Raw genomic sequence first — 20445 nt, 5'->3', positions numbered from 1 at the left:
GGCGGGGCCGGGGGCCGGGGGCCGGGAGCGGAGCCGGGAGCGGGGCCGGGGGCCGGGAGCGGGGCCGGTGTGACGGCGGGGCCGGTGTGACGGCGGGGCCGGTGTGACGGCGGGGCCCGTGTGACGGCGCGCTGCCCGCAGGACATGGCGCAGAGCGTGTACACGGTGCCCGAGGTGGTGGCCGAGATCCGCGACAAGGCGACGCGGCGCCGCCTGGCCGCGCTGCCCTACGAGCTGCGCTTCCGCCGCCCGCGGCCCGACTGCGTGCGGCTCGGTGAGAGCCGGGGCTGCCCCGGGCGGCTCCGTCCTGCCCGCCCGGGGATCCCGACACGGCGCCTCCCCCCGGTCCCGATCCCGGTGTCCCCATCCCCGGTCCCGATCCCCATCCCAGTCCCGATCCCAGCGTCTCCTGCCTCCTCCTCCCCGGTCCCCATGTCCGTGTCCTCCCGAACCCCCTCCCGGTTCCCCTCCCAGGACACCGAGCCGCCGTCGCTCCCGTCCCGGTCCCACCCAGGACCAGTCCCTGCCCGCCCCCCCGCTGCCCCAGCCCGGTCCGACCCGCCCCCCCCGTCCCCCCGCAGTGACCGACTTCGCCAGGAAGACGGGCGACTACCCCAGCCTCTCGGCCACCGACCTGCAGGTCCTCGCCCTCACCTACGAGCTCGAGGCCGAGACCGTGGGGCCCGAGCGGCTGCGGCGGGAGCCCGAGGACAAGGTAGGGCCGGGCCGGGGCAGCCACGAGCCCGGGCCGGGGCGTTCGTGCCCCGCCGACCCGCCCTGCTCCCTGCCCAGGTGCGGCTCAGCTCCTCCCTGCAGCACCCCGAGGCGCCCCTGCACCTCGCCGGCTTCCACCTGCCCTCCAAGGTAGGGGATGGGGACACGGTGCTCCAGGGAGAGGGATGGGGACGGGGACACGGTGCTCCAGGGAGAGGGATGGGGATGGGGACACCGTGCTCCAGGGAGAGTGACGGGGACAAGGACACGGTGCTCCAGGGACAGGGATGGGGACAGGGACACGGTGCTCCCCGGTAAGGGCTGGGGATGGTCCAGGATGAGGGATGGGGCTTCTCCAAGGTAAGGGATGGGGATGGAGCCCCGCAGGGCCCAAGGACACGGCCCTGCAGAGCCCTCGGGCGGGCAGCAGGTGAGGGGCCCTATCCTGTGTCCAGCACAAGCGGCCGGGAAAAGGGCAGCGCCTGCCCAGCCCCGAGAGGAGCCCGGCCGAGAGCCCCGAGTTCAGCTCCTTCCTCTACTGGAGAGCCCCCCTGCCCAGCATCGAGGAGGACTTGCAGGAGCTGCTGGTGAGACCCAGAGCCTCCCCTGTGCTTTGCCCCCCGTTTCTGTCCGGCCCCGGCTCTGCTGGGCACCTCTCCTGAGGCTGTGGGCGCTGCGGGCCCTGCCTCACGCTCTCTCCCACCCCAGAACGCTCACGCCGTCACCATCAGTCCAGAGGTGGACGAGAAGCAGCAGAGGCCAGAAAACAGGGACAGCGCCGAGGAGGAAAGCGAAGAGGAGAGTGACGATGAAGGCTGGATCACGCCCAGCAACATCAAGGAGGTGCAGCAGGACATGGGGCACTTTGACACCGCCCCGGCCGGCGTGCAGGTCGGCTGCGTCACCACCGACTTCGCCATGCAGGTGGGTGCTGCAGCGGCTCCGAGGCCTCTGCCGCCGAGGGCTCCTCTTGCTGCCTGGGCGGTTAAACAGAGCTTGGCTGTCCCACCTCCCGGTGCCCCGTTTCTCCCTGCTTGTTGCAGAACGTGCTGCTGCAGATGGGGCTGCACGTGCTGGCGGTGAACGGCATGCTGATCCGCCAGGCCCGGAGCCACATCCTGCGCTGCCATGGCTGCTTCAAGTGAGTGCTGGGCACACGGGAGCGCTCCTTGAGGGCTCCTTCTGCCCCTTCAAACTGGACTGGGGCTTTTCCTGGCTCACGTGGGCCGAGCCTCTGCTCCTGAGCCAGGCAGCACCAAGTCCCTCTGTCACTGTCCTGCAGGACAACGTCCGACATGAGCAAGGTGTTTTGTCCTCACTGTGGTAACAAGACACTGAAGAAGGTTGCGGTGAGCGTGAGCGACGATGGGAGCCTCCACTTGCACTTCTCCCGCAACCCCAAGGTGCTCAACCCCCGGGGGCTCCGGGTGAGTAGCTGCTCCTGTTGCTGGTGGCACCAGTCAAGGTGGAGCCATCCTGACCCTCCACAGCACCGGGGCTTTCTGGGCTTCCTTGGCCAAGCTCCTTGCCGGAGGCAGAGCTGCCGTTGAGCAGGGAAGCCCCGTGAGGAGCACGAGCGTAACCGCCTCTCCGTGTCCGCAGTACCCGCTGCCGGCTCCGCAGGGCGGGAAGCATGCCAACAACCCGCACCTGGTGGAAGACCAGCCCTTCCCGCAGCAGCGGCTCTCGCGCAAGGCCAGGCAGAAGACCGACGTCTTCAACCCCGACTACGTTGCCGGGGTGTCTCCCTTTGCGGAGAACGACGTCTACAGCCGCGCAGCCAACCTGCAGATCCGCGACGCGGCCCTGGGCGCAGGCCGGAGGCGCCTGAACCCCAACGCCGTGACCAAAAAGTTTGTGAAGAGGAGATGAACTGCGACCCTGCCGCCCGCACGGCGGGGAGGGCCCTGCACGGGGTCTCACGCGCGTCACCGCCCCATGTTTAGGGTGCTGGCAGGATGGGACGGTTCCTGGCGCTGCTCCGAGACAGCGGCCTGGGGTGGGTGCCGGGTTTTTCCTTTTAGCTTCTATGGATGGGTAAAGAGCAGCCCGGGACCTGGGACGGTACCGTCTGTGTTCACGAGGCCTCGAAGCTGAGCCGGCTGCCAGCCCCAGGGACAGGGCACGGCCTGCGCCTCACTGCTTGTCCCCCGGGACCCCACGGCAGCGGGCAGCGGTGCCGCCCCAAATAAAAACACAACCCAAGCCCTGGTGCCTCGGCCCTGCTTTGGGGTGGGGGGCACACGGCCGCGAGGAATGAGCCCCTGGTGTGACAGGAGCAGCGGTCAGCCCAGCGGGGTCTGCGCGGCCCCTGCGCGTGGCCGGTCCGTCTGTCCAGCCCCCAGGCAAACTGCCGCCCCTTCCCCTGAATGGAAGTGCCCCCAACGCCGGGCACGTGATGAAAGGCCGGGGTTGCTGCAGCCCCAGACACCAGGGAGAGTGAAAAGGAGGGCACAGGGGATGCTGCCCTGTTAGCCCTGCTGTGTCTTAGGGGATACAGGGTGTCAAATCTTCTCCTTTGGACAACTTCTGTTAGATAAGAAACCAAATTGCACCTCGTGGCAGAAGCAGCAGCAAAAGCAGAGGTAAAAAAAAGCAAACAACCTCTCCCACTAGCAGCAGAAATGCAAATAAAACAGCTCCTCGTATCAGCTGGAGGAGCTGACTGGGGCTTTCACAGATAAAAAGCAGCTAAAAGGTCGTCAGCAAGAGCCAAAGGAGCATTGCTGAAGGTGCTGGGCAGCAGCTACAAAAATAAAACTATAAAATTGGTTCTAAACTGGTGTGAAATGACCCGAGAGCCTGATGGCTGCGGGAAGAGCCCGAGCGGAGCGGCCGGGGCTGCCGCTCCCGGCTGCAGGGAGGCCGCAGAGCCGGCAGCAACGGCCCCTTCCCAGGCGCCTGGGCCCACGGGCACGTCTTAATGCCAAGAGCCGGTTCAGGGCAGGGCATAAAGAAAAAAAAAGTGGCCCTTCGCATTATTTGGATGTATGACTGCAAAAAAAGCAAAAACAAACGCAAGAACTAGAACCATAAAATTGGTTCTAAATTGGTGTGAAATGACCCGAGAGCCTGATGCCCTCTCCCTCCAGCCACCGCGCACAGATCGGGCTTGCAAAGCAGATTCTGTCTCCATTTTGCTTCTGTCTGGCCTCAGTTTTCACCCGCTGTGCTCCTGCCTGGTCCCGTGCAGCTCAGAGCCCTTCAGTAACTGCTGTTTTCTCCATGTGAAAGGACTCAGATGCTGTAGTTAAACAGAACATGTAGTTCAGCAGCAGTTGAGAAGTTAAACAGACTAATCTCCTCAAATCTCCCTAAATCTTTCATAATAAAGCACTTCGTCCGACTCTCGGGACAATTTCACCGTTTTATCTCTATCCTCCCCAACACACACTGTAACTTTTCAAAAGGGCCCCTTGGAAAAACACAGCAGCAGAACTGGACGGGATGTCCCACCAGCGCTTCCCGCTTCCACCAGCGCTTCCCGGTTCCTCCCCCATGGCCGGGCAGCGGAGGGGACCGCGTGCCCCTGCTCAGCAACACCCCAGGAAGGCCACCAAGTCGACAAGACACATCACAGGTTTCGGCAGGATGCGAGGGCGCGTTGGGGACGCAGCGAAGCCGCGGGCAGGTGCCGGTGTCTGCCCTGCCGGCACCCCGGCTGCGGGGCCGCACGGAGGCTCCCGGCTCCGCGCGCTGCCTCCTGCCAGTGCGAGGCTGCCCCTCAGGAAGCACAACCAGAGTTTACACTGCAAAATGAAAACTTTCATTGTTTTATTCTTGACTGCAGCTGTTTACAGAAATATAGTTGCGAGTATACAAATGTCCCAATAGAAGCAAAATATTTTATTTTTATTTTTTTTTAATATTCAACAAGTTATCACAGGATAGCTAAAAACATAGATGCAAATGAAATATCCCCTCAGAGAACAAACTGAAAACACCGGGTCTCAGTGCTTTGAACCCCCCCACTACGAAAGCCATATACACAGAACGCACAAAGGAGTATCTGGTGCTACTTTCACATTGCAGGACGATGGAAAAGGCAGCTCAGTGGGTGATCAGTGCAGGGCAGGAAGGCATGGCAGAAAGGCCGGGAGCCGCTCGAGAGGACGCGGCCAGCGCAGAGCTGGAGCCGTTCGGAGCCGACCCACGAGTACAGCGAGCTCGCTGCCGACCACCTCCTTTCTCACCGCACGACAACAAGGAGCTTCCTGCGCCCCGTGCGCCTCTAAGCAGGATATTGGACCTTGTTTTGCAAGCCGGGACACCCGGAAAGGCTGCGGTGTCGTGAGCCGGGCCTGGCGCCCGGTGTCACCCCGCACGGAGCGCCGGACAGCGGCGCCGCCCCACGGGCCCCGCGCGCCGGCACCGGCTGCCGGGCAGCGAATGGCAAAGGAAGTTAAGGCAGTTTAAATCAGCCCAACACGGGCCTTTCGCTCACCCGAAAACAGAACGGGGACACTGCAGCGCGCTGCGCCCGCCCCCGAGCCTGGCCCTGCGCCCAGGACGCGCGGGAGACGATGGGCGCGAAGGGACCATGGGCGCGGGCAGGGAGAGCGAGGACGGTGGCTTTCGGGGTGGGGGGAGCTTAGCTAAAGCCTGTGCCACGAGGCCCGTTCGTTAACCTGTTCTGAAACTGCTCCGGGATACATCAGGTCTGGCAAGAAAAGCCTTGGTGGGCAAAACACATTCTGTTGCTTTTAAGATCTGGATCTCTTTTGAAGAGTTTAATTTCCTACGTTTCTCATTTCCTCCTGTAAGCAAGTCAGAGCAATGGTCCTCATACCTCGAAAACATGGCAGGAGATGTAGATACCAAGGAGAACACTTGCTAGCTATTATTTCTTCAATACAAACTCAATTTAAAAAATGTTTGCAAGATGTGTTGCCTTATATGCAAAAACCAGAGTAAGCAGAAAAGGAATGACCTACAAATGGGGCCTCATCTGGGTTCAAATGCAGCTCAGCCGAGCAGCAGCCAGGATCTCTGCTGGGTGAGGAGGATGAAGATCCCTCTGGGAGGAAGGGCTCGTGTCGGTCCAGCTCCCGGAGGCCCAGGCGGGCTCCCTGCGGCAGCTGCTGCAGGAACAGGGAAGCAGGACCACGAATGGGAAGGGTGCCCAGGGAGAGCCCGGCCGGCCGCGGGGGATCCGCCGGAGACGCGCTCGGGTGTAAGCGGGTGCCGAGCCCAGCGGGCAGCTCGCTCGTCCCACCGCGTCACCTCTACTGTGTGGCTAACATCGGTTTTGCAGCAATTAATAAAAAGATATAAAAAATGCCAAAAAAAAAAAAAAGTATATAGCTGTTTCAAGAAGTCCCCTCACTTGAACCCCGTGGATTTTGGTGAAGAGGTGCACAGCAGGGCGCGCTCGGGAACAACACTAGCGCTGGCACCACGCGGACAGCACTCACAGGTGTCGGTACAGCCGTTAACCAGCTACTACAAAACCTGGGCAAACAGCCTCCAGCTAAGGAAATTATTTTAGACTTATAAAAATGTAAATATATCAGTATTCTACGCATGGGTATACTAATTATTTATATAGGCAATAGATATATGATTCTAATATATACATATAAACAAGCCTGGAACACCCAGGCAAGGCATATTTACACACCTATACAGACTATATGAAAGAAAAGCCTCTCCTACACAACCCCTCAAAACTAAACACTAAATTGGCGAGTTATATGAGCACATTTTACATTTATCTGCTGCTGCTGCCGTTTTCCGTGGATCTGAACGGTGCACAGCGCATTTCACAGGGATCCTCTCGTCCTGGCTTCGGTGGGCAGAGGGCACAGCCCAGGCACCATTCATACACCAGCATATGGCCTCGTATAGAGACATCAGCCAACACACAGAGTGTCTCTGTGCCCGTTTCCTTTTAGCTTCTCGATAACGGAGCTGCCTCCACTCCCGCCAGGAAAAAACACTCAAATCCTTGAAAGTTAATTTTGCTCTTATAAAGAAGTGACCAGTGAACAATTTCTATTTCTCCTCTTTTCACTTTCCATCTACAACTCAGCTCGGAGCACCTAAGCAATCCCATCCCTCTAGTTCTTGCTTCTATCACTCTAATAAATTTCCATAATCCTCCAAACTCCTCTCCTGAACAGGTAGCCCAAAAATTTGTCATACAGATTTAAGATCCAATACTGGACAGTACAACCCTTCACTATTAAAGAATGTGCACATGCATTCAAGTACACATATATATGCATGTATTTGGAGGCAATAAATTGTAGCTTTTTAATCCAATAAAACTTTTTTTTTTTTCTTTAACTTTTAAAATAAATCTTTTACTGCCACTCCACTAGTGCTTTAACTCATGTTTTAAGGGGAGTGAAAGCTCCTGACCCATCCGGAATTCTTTCTGAAGCCTCTGGAAAGACAGTTTGTGAACAGAAGGTCTGCCAGAAAAAGGAAATTTCAATTGCTTTGGGGGAATTATATCCCAAATCAAAACCACAAGGGAAGCTTAAAAATGCTCAACTTCTCTAAGTTAGGGGAATGTCCATGGACAGAGCTGTCCCCGGCTCTTAGTATTATCACTGAAAGCATTGCCAAATTTAGAAAATATAGCAAATGTTTCACTTTGCTTTAAAAATAAAGGAACCATCCTGCCAATAATTAAAAACTGCAATAGAATGCTTGGTGATTTAACATCTACTTCAAAACAGTCAGGCTTAAATTATTTCCTGAAGTGTTTTTCTGCTAAAGTAACAGCAAAGCGTTTGGCTTGAGCATCTGCTGACGGACAGACAGTTAGGAGGCAATTAATGACAGTGAGTGAAGTTGCCAGTTAAACACCAGTAACCTCTTCTTGCCAGAGGAAACGGTTAGTGAATAATTTTGTGTTATATATTATTCACATGAACCATTATTTCTTTAAAAACAGACAAGGGAATGGATGTGGAAGACAAGATTGCGGGACAGCAGTTAAGTCTCCCTGTGCTAGGGAGCTGCAGCACTTTGCCCCACTGCAGATGCTGCACAGACAGCGGGCCTTTAGAGCCACATACAGCAGGACAGCACAACCTACAAAAATAACAATGTTCAGACTATACATTTGTTAAAATAAAGCTCAAGCAGCGAAGGGCAATACAGAGAAAATCCATCCCAGTATTGCAGCTGTAGAGTTCTTTTTTTTTCACCTAATATAATAATGTAGTAATATTGTCTGTAGCTAATTGTTGCTTTGTGGATATACGAAGTTCTCCTTTCTAACAATGGCAGGAACTTTCCTTTGAGCGAGGCTCTCCCCTCCATATTTTCTAAGCTCCATAAGGAAAGTGCCCGGGCGCAACGCCACCGCCTCGAGCTCTGCAGGCCAGCGAGCACGTGCGGGAGTGCACGAGGGCACTGGAAACAAAACGCAGGGCAAGCTCCAACTCTGAGCTGCTTAAATCACACCAGGAAACAGGGTTCTGATGAAATACAGATGCGGCTCACGCTGTTCTCGGGTCTTTCTGCCATGAAATCCTGCAGGTTGTCTTTAGGCTCCTTCTTGGCTCTCAAGCCATTTTCCTGCTTGCAAACAGCCGTTCAGGCACTAATCAACCACTGAGCAACCTCTTCGTTCATAAGACAAATACTTTTTGTAACCAAATCACGTGTTCCAAGTGTTGTACATTTAAACATTGACCTAAAATGGACAAGATAAATTTAACACAGGAAAGAAAGTGTTATCCAAAAGTGAAAAACGTGATAGCACAGCCCTTGTTGTAAGCAACCTAAAATACGGGCACGACTCAGACCCTCACCCTGGAGCGTTAGCAGTCTTGGTAAAAAGTTATCTGTTGGACACCCACATTATTGAGTGGAGAATTGGTCCCTGGTGACTTGGCACTGACCAACAGCACTTCACAACAAGGATACTTCCCTTCAGAACAACAGGAAGCAGCATACGAGTGCACTGATCATCCCTAGCACTTCTTCTGTGTATGAAGGCCCAAGCTGACACCCAACGGCTGGTCCTGGGACTGGGAACTGCAGGAGTCACCAGTTTAGTGTGGAATAACTGGCTATCGACTCCCACAGTCATCTGGAAGCTGTTTCAATCCATATCTCCCAGTCTTCTACGTATCCTCATAGAGCATTTAGCCAATGCTGCAAGATTGCTCTTTTCAAATCATGAACCGTAACAGGATCTAGTTATATATTTTCTGAGCAGGACACAAAAAAAGAAAAAAAATCACAGGAAGAAAAAGTATGGTTCAGAGTTAAAAAGCAGTTCTGGACATTATGAAGCAGGGAATTCTTTTTTATCATGATTAAAATTTCAAACATTTTAGCATAATTATAAATTAAAAAGTTAAAACATAAAGGCGCTAAAATAATAAAATATTAAATAGACAATGATAGTGGATAAAAGCTGAATGGCTCATTCTGAGTGAAACCCATCACTTATATATGCCTAAATGCCTACGGGTTTCCTTACTAGATCATATTGCTGAGTGACAGACACATCAAACACACAGTGAAGCTTCCCATAGCCAGTCGGAACAAGAAATTGCCTGATGGAATGGCGAGAGATGAACAAGTTATTTATGTTGCAAAAAGTACTTAAATACTCAATAAAGACATAACAAACCCCACCCCACCCCACTGTTATCAGACGCCACGTTGTGGTAGAACATCAGACAAACTCACAAATTTACCACAAAAATGTGTGGCAAAAGAATATTTTATATATATGTATATATATAAATTTTTATATTTATGCCAATGTACTCACTCAGTACAAATAGCAAAATAGTATACCATTTCCTAAATACAAAATATAGCTTTCCAAAAAAATGAAACACACATTAGATATAAACCATCCAAAACTTGAACGATTGAAAACTGTATTCAAAATTAAATGACCCAGAGCAGGTCTCTTTCTGAAAAGTTCCCTTCATATCGGCAAGAAGCCTTACTACTGAAAACGTAATTCAATGCCTCTCAATGAGAGAGAGAAAGAGAGAGACAGAAAGAGCAAAGGAACAGGACAGACCGACAAACAGGAAAAAAACATCAAGAACAAAAACTCTACACGGCTCAACTAAGCACGCACATCGGGGAGGAACACACGGGAAGCGGCTCGAGGAACTCAGATCCAATCACAGACTATTCCTGGTTATGTAAAATAACAAAAGGAAAGGGACGTGACAGCAGCTCCACGCTGCCCAGGCAGGACTGCCGGCTCTAACAGCAGCCACGGCTCCTGCGCGCGGGACGGGGACAAGAGATTCCCGGCGGGAGCGTGCAGCTCCAGAGAGCCGGAGCCCCCGGGAGCCGCGCGCCTCACGACAGAGCTGCACGGGCTGCAGGGGGCTGCTTTCACATTCTGAAACATGCGTCTTTTCTTTTTGCAATTGAAACACGGTAATTTAGAAGCTCTAGGTAGGGCGCTGCCAGGAGGAGCCACTTCAAATCTGCGTGAGCTCAATGGGATGGAGGGAGCCGGCAGCTCGGGGCTGGGAGGAATTCTCTGGGACACTTAGAAATGCTGTAACTCCCCCTCTGGTTGGGGTTAGGCTAAGATTTGCAATGGTAACAGGTGGAAAATGACTGGTAAGGAGGATTCTGGCATTTGGAAGGTGGTGGGAAAAATCACTTCTTCTTTCCTTAAACCTTGGTTAGTTGTCAAAGCTTCTACTGACTAAGCAATTCAATAGCACAAGGGCAGGTGCCAAAACTCCTAAAAGCTGCTTCAGATCTTTAAAGCCAGTAGGACAGTTGTATCTTTTCTTAAAAAGAAAGAAAAACAATATGAAACTGAGGGAAGGAGAAGGAAAAAACTGAAATGAAAAGCCTGTTTTGAGCATGGGCAATGCAGCTGTAACGAGTTCTGACCTACACAGCCAGAGTGAGAGACATGAAGGAGTTTCCTCGGCCACACAGATTGTTCCTTTCAATCTCAAGGTATCTTAAAAGGTAAAAATTTAAGAATGTAATTTATTTTGAAAGTTCCCCTTCATTTCTTCATTTTGTTAGAGCCACCAAACTTATGTACAATTACATGTAAGAGACAGATAAAACCGTTAATCACATTCTCCGATGGGAAGCACCCACCTCTGTCCGGCTATCTACAGTAACAAGCAATTCTCTGCTTGGTTGTTATATTTACTGGAATTTTCTTCATCACCTACGGCAATTCCAAACCACGGCACTAGCTCTCCTGCTCTACTGAAAAATGTGTGATCCCTTCAGTGACTGGCAGCTATGCTAGGAGTCACAGCTCATGTCACAAGCATCTGACGTTTCTGCTCCGTAAGCTTCTCTAGTCAAGAGAGGAGATGCAAAAAAGGAAGAAGAGGGGGAAAAAAAGTAAACGTGGTAACATGTACTATTTTCTAACAACAATAATAACTGACCAGATATGCTTTAAATTCAAAGAGAGCCCCCCTGTTAGTGAGGTCTAGGAACGTGGGAACAGCACAGCTCCACGCCCCAGTAAAACAAAGCATAGCTTTTCAACCATTATTGGCACCAGGAATCTCAAATACTATGGTTAGAGCCTCAGGTGCAATACACTGCAGCAGGCCGCGTATGTGCTCTTTAGAGAAGAGGGCCACTTTTTGACAGAAGCAATCAGTTCCACACAGCCTAATCCCGAGTCACAAGGTCTGAGAAGATCAGGGAAATCATCAGCTTTTTCTTCATAGATTTTCTGCAGGAAGAAAATAAGCAAGCAAGACCGTTAAGCTAAACCAACAAAAAGCATCCTCTGATGTTTAGGTAGTTCCTTCATCTTGAAAATGCCATTGACCAGCAGAAAGAAACCATGAGCGAACAGCATAATGCAGCACGCTTGCATAGCCCAGGACAAGGGGGATTACCTTGTCCTATATATGTGTGTGTGTATATATATATGTATATATGCATTTCTTACTTCCTAATATCATTTATCAGTTTAGTTTAGAAATAGAAATGTATCACTTCAGCAAAACTTAAGGAGGGTTCAGGACGGCAAAACAGTTTGTAAAACCAAGTTACATCAGTTATCAGTTACAGTTATCTGGTGGACAATTCCAGATTCCAGAGTCCTTCTGGACTTAGGCTTTGCTTTCAAATAAGCCCCAAGTGCCAACTGCATTAACTCATTTTGAACAGATTCAGGATGTGGTGCACACACTACCCTCCACATCCTCTTTTCTTGCACCTCTTTTCCCTTTATATTACTGCACACAGGACAATTTCAAAAAAGTCCCAATTTCAGGTGTAATTTTACCCAGTACACCTACAATTTTTAAATAGAGTCACAGTCCACAGAGCTTTTATCTGCCAAGCCATCAGCAATCCACTCATTCCTGCTTTCTAACAAAGTACCTGCCTTGTAACAGCAGGTGACAAAATTCATAGCAGCTAAAGAACAAAACCCAACCTCGGCCAACCGGTTTGCAGAAATTCTGCCCTCTCTGGCTGTAATAAATAACTCTTCGCTCTAACCACTTGTATTGTACTCTTAGTTCAGCATTACTGACATTTTATCTGACCTCTTAAAACGTAGTGAGACACTCCAAAGTTCAATCACTCGTTACGTTTAGCACAAGGACGCTCAAAAACTTACTGAACAAACTGCATGACAGCAGAGAGCCGTAGACTCAAACACGCTACTTACTTGTCTCACTAAAACGAGCCAGTCATGTTGCTCCCCTGGTTTTGCAAGGACACCAGCAGATCGTCTATTTTCTCCATGTTCTGGTTGGCCGCCATGGACGAAGGCAGAGGAGACGTCTCGGGAAGCTGCTGGGAGAGCAGGGCTGGCACCGCCGCTTGCCCCTCGCTCTGTGGCTGACCAGGCTGGCTTATCGCCATCAGCTCGTCGGGCAGCGCAGCTGGTCCAGAAGTTAGGAGCTGGCCACAGTCTGTTGGGAATAAGGCAAGAACAAACAAAACATCAATTAAATTGAAGTAGAATATTCATAGTCTTGAGGACACCCAACTACTAGCTCTTTTAAATCGTGAGCTCAGCATGAGGGATCTACAACTTACTGTTCTGAATGCCGAACAGGAATATCCCTGAAGTCTGCTGAGACGAAGCAGGAGAATTCTGCAGTTGGTTGATGGCACCTCCCGCTGTGTTGTGAAATAGAGATGCTGGTTGCTGTGGAGGAGAAGCAGTTCCTTGCATTCCTGCCATGCTGTTTTGAGAAGAGTAGATAGGCGACTGCTGCAGCTCTTGCTGGCTCATACTGTTCTGCAACGCAGACATGGAAGCTGAGGAGATGAAGAGAGTGACTTGTTGCTCTTGAGAACTTGGCGACCCTTGGACCAGCTGAATCTGGGGCGAGTTGTGGAAGATGGCTGGTTGCTGCGATTCAGCCTGGTTGGATCCAGGATTCTGAATTGAAGACACCGTAGTTTGATTCTGGAATTGCATGGGCTGCTGCTCCTGATTCATAGATGCCATGTTAGTCTGCGAGTGAAAAATGGATTGACCTTGTTGCTCCTGATTAGTAATTGGATTTTGATTTGGGTTGAAAATCATATTTTGTTTTTGAGGAGCAATTGTATTAATTGCATTTTGATTACTGAACATCATGTTCTGCGGCTGCTGCTGCTGTTCTTGAGATGGAGGACTACTCTGAATAGTGACTATTGAATGCTGAGGCTGGAAGATAGCTCCTTGTTGGCCCTGGGGAATTGGATTAGATTGGATGGAGCCTAGTGAAACCTGCGACTGAAACAAACCTTGCTGAGTAGGCTGAGTCTGAGGCTGTTCCTGGGGAAGCATGGAACTCTGGATATGAGATATCTGTGTTTGCTGTTGGAAAGAAGCTTGTTGCTCCGTGTTTGTGGCTGCTTGGAGAGGAGAAATTGAATTCTGGTTTGTAAAGAATGACATCTGCTCTTCCTGAGTTGCAGGGTTGCTCATTGAACTCTGGGAAAGGAACATGTTGGCAGACTGCTGGTCTTGAGGAACTGATGAGCTCTGCAACACGCCCATGGTGTTCTGGGAATGGAACATGGGAGGCTGCAGCTGGTCGGAGGAATTGGTAGTGGTCTGATTATGGACAATGGAATTTGCGCTGTGAAAAATAGAACCTTGTGTTTCCTGGGGCATATTTTGAGCATCACCAATAGGATTCTGAAAGAGCTGAGCTTGTGAATGTGGCGACTGTTGCATAAAGCTTCCTGACTGAATAGACATGATTTCTCCACCTTGCTGGAACAGACCACCTCCTTGTTGTTGAGTTCCACTGGCCTGAACAGTCATCATGTTTTTTGGAGATGAAAAAAGATTAACTTGAGACTGGCTTTCTCCACTGTGCTGCATCTGAACCATGGTCTGAAATACAGTACTTTGCATCTGTTTATTCTGTCCTGAAGTCTCCTCTCCATCTGCCGCATTTGACGTCTGAAACATAGCAGGTCCATTGTTGGAAACTTGCTGCTGAGCAGCAGGAGCAGCGTCGCTTCCAGAAACACCAGGAGATGAAGAGAACAATTCACACTGCATTTGCATGTCTTCACTTGTCGATAACCCACTCATGATGTGAGAAGCTTGCTGGTAAACAGGTGACTGCTGCAGGGCTCCATTTCCTGAAGTCGTTGAAGAGAACAAGTCAGACTGCATCTGTGTTGCAGCTTGGCAAATGTTTTGCTGCATTCCTATCACCATTGCTGCAGAAGTTTCCATCACCTGCTGTTGTTGCTGCTGCTGTTGCTGCTGATTGGAGAGGGGATTTTCAGGCTGGGAGTGAACATTTTCAGCTCGCCCAGGCAAAAGGTTCTCAGGTCTGGAATGGACAGCTGTCTCTGATGAGAAAAATTTCCCAGGATTGACACTATTTTGTATCTGACTTACTTGCTGAAAGATATCTGCATTAATCTGATCCTGAACATCCTCATTGCTGTCTGACCCGGAAAACAAAACAGAAGATAACTGCTGCTGAGCTTCCAAGACCTGCTGCACCAACTCAACGTTTCTATTGCTGCCAGTAGCAGTGTTGGTTGGAAAGTTTCCAGCTTGCAGCTGCTGTATAGTGTTCTGTAACTGACTCACGCTACTTGCAGATGAGAAAATACTTGACGAAATCTGTTGCTGTAACGCCTGCGCCGGTTCTGTTAGTGTAGACTGCTGCTGCTGTTGAGAGGCATCAGTTAACTGGGACAAAGTTACAACCGTGCCATCCGATTGCAGAACTTCCCTGGTTTGGGATTCTCTTGTCTGAAACTGCGCGGCTTGCTGCAGTAATGCATCACTGTTCTGCAGCTGACCTGGAGTAGAGACTGCTGAAAAACTACCAGGCTGCGAAATGTCCTGCGTTTGAATAGTAGTCAGAGTCTCTGGATTAAACACTTTTGGCTGTATTTGTTGCTGTTTTTCACTATCGGAAGGTAAATGGGAAGCAGAAGTTGATATGCTGGACATACTGTTTTCTAATGTTTGCTGAGCTGGTCCAACCACCTTTGAAGCCTGAAGAAAATCCATACATTACAAATCATATGCTTACTCAGATCACATTTAGAAATTTTTAGCATCCCACTATGCAGGAAAGATCCGCTAGAAAATCTGCAGTCTACATATGTTTTCATATATAACTAAAGAGAAGCAAGCAAATGACTGGGAAAGTGCCAAGACACAATTCATTTAACAAAAGCAATGCTAGGAAATTATTAAATTATTAATATTCTTACAGTGAATGTGTCACAGGGGAAAAAAATCATCACAGCACTATGCAATGAATCCTTTTCAATGCAGGAACAAGGTGAGTTACTTTCAAAAGCAATTTATTTATTACTTTATCTATGCTCTGTGTGCATATTTTTAGCATAGACTCCTCTTCAGCATGACACTTTCCCCAGGTGCTACTCATCTCCGCAGTGCACTGTTAGAACACAAACTGACAGGACAAGGGGCAATGGGTGTTAGTTGAATCACAGGCAGTTCCATCTCCATGTGAGGAGGAACTTCTTTGCTGTGAGGGTGCCCGAGCCCTGGCACAGGCTGCCCAGGGAGGAGGTGGAGTCTCCTCTGGAGATCTTCCAAACTCATCCAGATGCCACCCTGTGCCCCGTGCTCTGGGTGTCCCTGCTGGAGCAGGGGTTGGACTGGATGATCTCTAGAGGTCCCCCCCAACCTCAACCATTCTGATCTGATCGCCAAGCTTAGCTAAGAGCACTACAAGCAAGTACCTTCGGGTCACAGCCAAACTCACCTTGAAGACGGGGGGGGATCTCTTCTCTGCGCTTACTTCCATTGGAGCCACATCTTCATTCTTAATCATACTGCTTGGCATGAGTGGAGTTATCAAGGCACTAGGAAGAATATTTACCTTTTCCAGGTTACAACCAGTGGCTTTCACTGCTGCAGATTCAAATACAAAAAAGAAAGGCGAATGGTTGGTGATCATTTTACAATTTCTAATTGTTTCTAATACTTCCAACCATAAATTTTCAGCTCTCCTGTAAGTGCTCTTTTGCTCATACTAGATCCTAAAATGAGGATCACTGCAAACATTTACAAACAATTTGGAATCATTCTGGAGAACAACTGAAACCTTAAATTTTTTTTTTTAAGATTAATCGTAATACTATACTTTTGCCTTCCTGATTTATTTCACATCTTTCTAGAACAGGAGAGCCATCCACAGACTGCCTGAATGCAAAAGCTTAATATATTGTTTCCAAATTAACAAATTTTAAACTCAGTGCAATTATAATATTCCATTTTGAAGAAAAAAATAAAGTCCATTTTCCAACAAGCACATGAACTAAGGGCTCATAAAAGCAATCATTTTGTTTTTCTGTTGAAGGACTCATCAAGAAAAAAATTGATTAAATCTACATGACAGCTCTCTAGTATGATAGGTGAGCAAGATCTGGTTTTGCCTTTGGTGTCTTTTAGTATTTTTTTCATTGTCAAGTAGGAATGTGGCTTCTTGAAATTAAATTTTTTTTTTCTGACCTATGTTCAAAATTCTACTTAAGCTGAGATTTTGATGATAAACTGGCCTTTCTTGATATCAAATACTACTCAAATAAATTGAGCTTAATAATCGTTGAGCAAATTTATATCAACAGTATTCCACATCCTCAGTGATACTTCTTGTAATTCTATTCTATGTAAAACCAAATGTCCTCCGCTGAAATGTTACTTCATCTTCGGTAATAAATTCACAGCCATCTGTATGTCAACTGCCAACCAAACTCTCTTCCTCTTCCTTCTAAACCTTACAGTTTAGAATAGCTCCAAAAATACAAGCCACATGACCTGAGCTGTTGGCAGGGACTGCAACTAGATTGAAACAAGATTTCTAAAATAGTTTTAAAGTAAAATAAGTTTACTTCAAAACAGCTCTTCACAGACTTTATTTAAACAGAGCTATGTATTTTTCTATACTGTAAAGTCACAATTTACAAGCGTCTGTTATGTGCTTAATCATTTTGTGTTCATCAGAAATGATGAAAATATAATATATAAATAATTTAAGGGATCCCAAAGGTATACAGGTTAGATGCTCGCAATAGTATGTCAGTTCTCAGTGGTATGTTTGGTTAGAAGGTTAGAAAAATGAAGAACAGTAGAAAGAAATGAGAGAAGTTTCAATGCAAAGAAACACTTTGCTGTAGTCATTTGTTATGTTTGTTTTGTAATTCATGTGACAGGTAATAGCTCTTCAGAAACTCTGAATTAAGGCATGTAGATCCTCTTTCCTACTTCCCTCAAAAAATCTGGAAACTGAAAGCAACATTAACCATTTAAAAATAACGCTATACATTGCTTGAATGGTAGCAGGGAGGGCATTTCCTCAGGCGAGGGGCTGCAGCATGGTTCCCTGCACTCACCATCTGGATTTTAGAATTTTAGAATTCAAATTTTAGTTTTAGAATTCTAGCCTGCTGTCTTGAAATGAACCTTGTCACTGAAATACGTCAAATCTGCAACAGTCTTTCAAAGTACGCAAGAGCTTGAATTTAAATTGTTTTGGGAAGCTGTGGGTTTTTTTTTTTTCTCTTTTTTTTTTTTCCCCACATACATAGATGCTATAATAGAAAGGATTTAACACAGAATATTCACAGATATGCAAGACAAAGATTAAATTTGCTTCTGTTTAGTTCATTACACGTGCCTGGCAGTACATGGGCCTGGCAACTCTGGCTTATTCTAATTTAGTCAGGTTTGTCGCAAATTCTGCCATTTGAAAAAAATCACAAGTTCTAGGATTTTGTTCCCAGTGCAAAAGAACAGCAAGGAGTTAGGACCCACTGGATCCCGCCCTGCTCCTCATCATTCCCGGGCAGTGAGGAAGGACGGGGTAGGATGTACACAGACACCGCATACGACTGACAAAATTGCCTGTCCTCAGGTTCTTGTTCAGCCTCCAGCAGAACAGGCATGGGAGTGAACAGCCAAAAAAGAGCTGGCTAGCAGCAGAACCCCTACAAGAAAATACATCATCATTTCTTCTACCAATTTAAATAGGAGGACATGGACCAATAACAACAGAACATTATCTCCTACCCACCTAATGCAGCATGCCTGGATAAGTTCTTCAGGAAGAATCTGGTACCTTCCAAGGGCGAAGGCTGCATACTAGACTAGACAGACATCAGGCTTGCTCTGATATGTCTGTTGTTATCCTTATCTTTTTAATCTTATCTACTATGAAATCTTTACGGTATTTTTATCAGCTTGTTTCATTGTCCTAAATCTTTTTTCCAAATTTCTGCTCAAGCATTCTCTGCAGGCTTGAATTCCTCGTATCTTGGATCATCTTCCCTGTCCTGTTGTTATGCTATGTCAAGGTTTATTCACTGCTCAGGCCCAGAGCAGAGCTATTAACTTCAAACATGAGCTTCATAATTTTAACCTGAAGCGGTGGATTCCTATCAAATCTGTGATCACACTGTTAATCTGCTTACCTTTCAAGCTGCTTTCATCAGAGCAGGTTTTGGAAATTTCCAATAACTTTTTGCATACTACCGCAGTTTTAACAATGGGCTAAGAAACTCGTCCTTCCTATACTTTATTCCAATATAGGAAGGTTTAATTCAGCTCATGCTTCAAAGCCAAGTAAACCAAAAGCTTGCTCCCTTAGGCTAAAACGACAAACCTTGAACATGGATAGAATGGTTGGGGTCGGGGGAACACACTGAAGAAAGTAAATGTAAATGACTGCTTGTTTAATTATTTTTGAAAAGTTTTTGTTCTATACTATCCCATGTTAAAATATACAGTTGCAAAGTGAAATATTCAGAATCAGAAAACAGGCCTCATTGTAAGACTCTTGTCAGATTATACAGTCACATACTTATCTGCACAGGACCTCTGATTTATTCCTGCAAAATTTGGTCAGGAATTTATAGTTGAATTATTCACTAAATTGATAAGAATCAATTTAGTACCTTTTATAGCCTCTTCAAAACAACAATGTTGGGCTGGGCTGGAGATTTCCTTCTTCACATTAACATTCAGAGTACCAGCTGTTAAGGCAAAAATACATTGAAAGCTTCCTTACACGACAATAGCAAGCAAGCAAAGCAAAACGGTTACTTATGGAGGTTCTAGGAAATCCACAGACATCCTGTGGTGTTCGAAAACATTCTGCTCGGGACTGGGCACACACTAGAGCACTTAAGTTCAATTTCTTAGTGGTCTAAAGCATCTGCTGCCCCATGCACAGCGTACAACACATGGAGGCACCTCCTACTCCACGTTTTGCTCTAAGCAAGGAGTGCCTGCATCTAGCCATACCTCAGCTCCTCCTGCGTCCATCTGCCTGTAGTTGGACTCCGTATTAGGGCAAAAGACTACTTGTTGTGCAGCAATAAATATGTATCTCAAGGAATCAGAGCTATATTTTGTAAATAATTGCTGTTTCTTCTTCAGAAGCCTGCATGCAGAGCATTTTTTATGCAAAATACAGTTCTGTTCTTTTATTTTTCATTATTTTATAGCATAGCTTGATACAAACAGAACTCTCAAGAGGAAGTCTCTATGTTGATGCGACCCAACCTGACCTTTCATACAATCTGCTTAAGGTTATAAAAAATCTGGAAAATATTCTGAATGGGTTAATTCTCTTTATCTAGGTTAAAAGCATTATAAACATACACAAATTGAAAAGTGGAGATGAAGCTCTTTAGCACATGGCTTTGAAAGAAAGGCAGAGAGACTCCCAAGGAAGCTGGAGGTTACATTTAGAAATATGTCTCAGCTGAAGCCTCAACTATGAACTTCTGCTTTTCCTAAAAATCCCTACAGGGAAATACTGCCAGAGCTGGCATCTTCCATTAAGAGATTTCTTGATGCCAAAATAAAGCAGAGATCATGTAGTTAAAGACAAAAAGGATGCAAAAAGAAGTGAGATGATTTTTCCTTCCCGTGTATTATTTATACCCTAAAGAAAGAGGAATTTTACAGCCAGCTGATATATTCTCCTACTGTTCAAAAAAGCTTCTATGGAGTATGAAATGAGGAACAGATTTGAAATGAAATGTAAAGCTGATGTGGTTGCTAGGTGAACTTCAGATTGCATTCAGCCTGGAGACAAAACAGTCTATAGAATCCAAAACCATCATCAAAAAAATCCTCTTTTTTTTTCCAATTTACTTCCAGGGAGATGGAAACACACACAGACTTTTGCTGCTGCTTCCATAAATAAGCCAGTTTCCTAGGTATGGATGAACATGGATGTTCTATTTCATGAGGGAAGATGACACTACTGCTACACATTCCAGAAACACCCTAAGGTCTATCAAAAACCTCAGCTCACTTCCCCTGGATAA

At 47.8% G+C, this 20445-nt stretch overlaps 2 protein-coding genes across 3 annotated transcripts in view; one reads left to right on the top strand and one right to left on the bottom strand.

Annotated features, from left to right (window-relative positions):
* NOB1 (NIN1 (RPN12) binding protein 1 homolog) overlaps positions 1–2661 on the top strand; it is a 3678-nt gene extending 1017 nt beyond the window's left edge. Inside the window, exons 2-9 of the mRNA XM_026039622.1 lie at positions 142–274; positions 582–715; positions 793–864; positions 1170–1301; positions 1423–1638; positions 1758–1855; positions 1997–2141; positions 2317–2661. Of these exons, the coding sequence (XP_025895407.1) occupies positions 142–274; positions 582–715; positions 793–864; positions 1170–1301; positions 1423–1638; positions 1758–1855; positions 1997–2141; positions 2317–2586 (1200 nt within the window). The 3' untranslated portion in view covers positions 2587–2661. The remainder of the gene's footprint in view (positions 1–141; positions 275–581; positions 716–792; positions 865–1169; positions 1302–1422; positions 1639–1757; positions 1856–1996; positions 2142–2316) is intronic.
* A 3968-nt stretch (positions 2662–6629) lies between these two features.
* NFAT5 (nuclear factor of activated T cells 5) overlaps positions 6630–20445 on the bottom strand; it is a 28144-nt gene continuing 14328 nt past the window's right edge. For both annotated transcript variants that reach the window (XM_026039583.1, XM_026039584.1), the window contains 5 exons: positions 19063–19140; positions 15873–16021; positions 12703–15130; positions 12329–12575; positions 6630–11377 (listed from right to left, as the gene is read on the bottom strand). In XM_026039583.1, the coding sequence (XP_025895368.1) occupies positions 12337–12575; positions 12703–15130; positions 15873–16021; positions 19063–19140 (2894 nt within the window). In that variant the 3' untranslated portion in view covers positions 6630–11377; positions 12329–12336. The remainder of the gene's footprint in view (positions 11378–12328; positions 12576–12702; positions 15131–15872; positions 16022–19062; positions 19141–20445) is intronic.

This window comes from Nothoprocta perdicaria, unplaced genomic scaffold, assembly GCF_003342845.1.
Source record: "Nothoprocta perdicaria isolate Ctin4 unplaced genomic scaffold, notPer1 scaffold_234, whole genome shotgun sequence".
In the NCBI taxonomy this organism is placed as follows: Eukaryota; Metazoa; Chordata; class Aves; order Tinamiformes; family Tinamidae; genus Nothoprocta; species Nothoprocta perdicaria.
The sequence above is the reverse complement of the archived record's forward strand: the minus strand, read 5'-3'. Positions and strand labels throughout refer to the sequence as shown.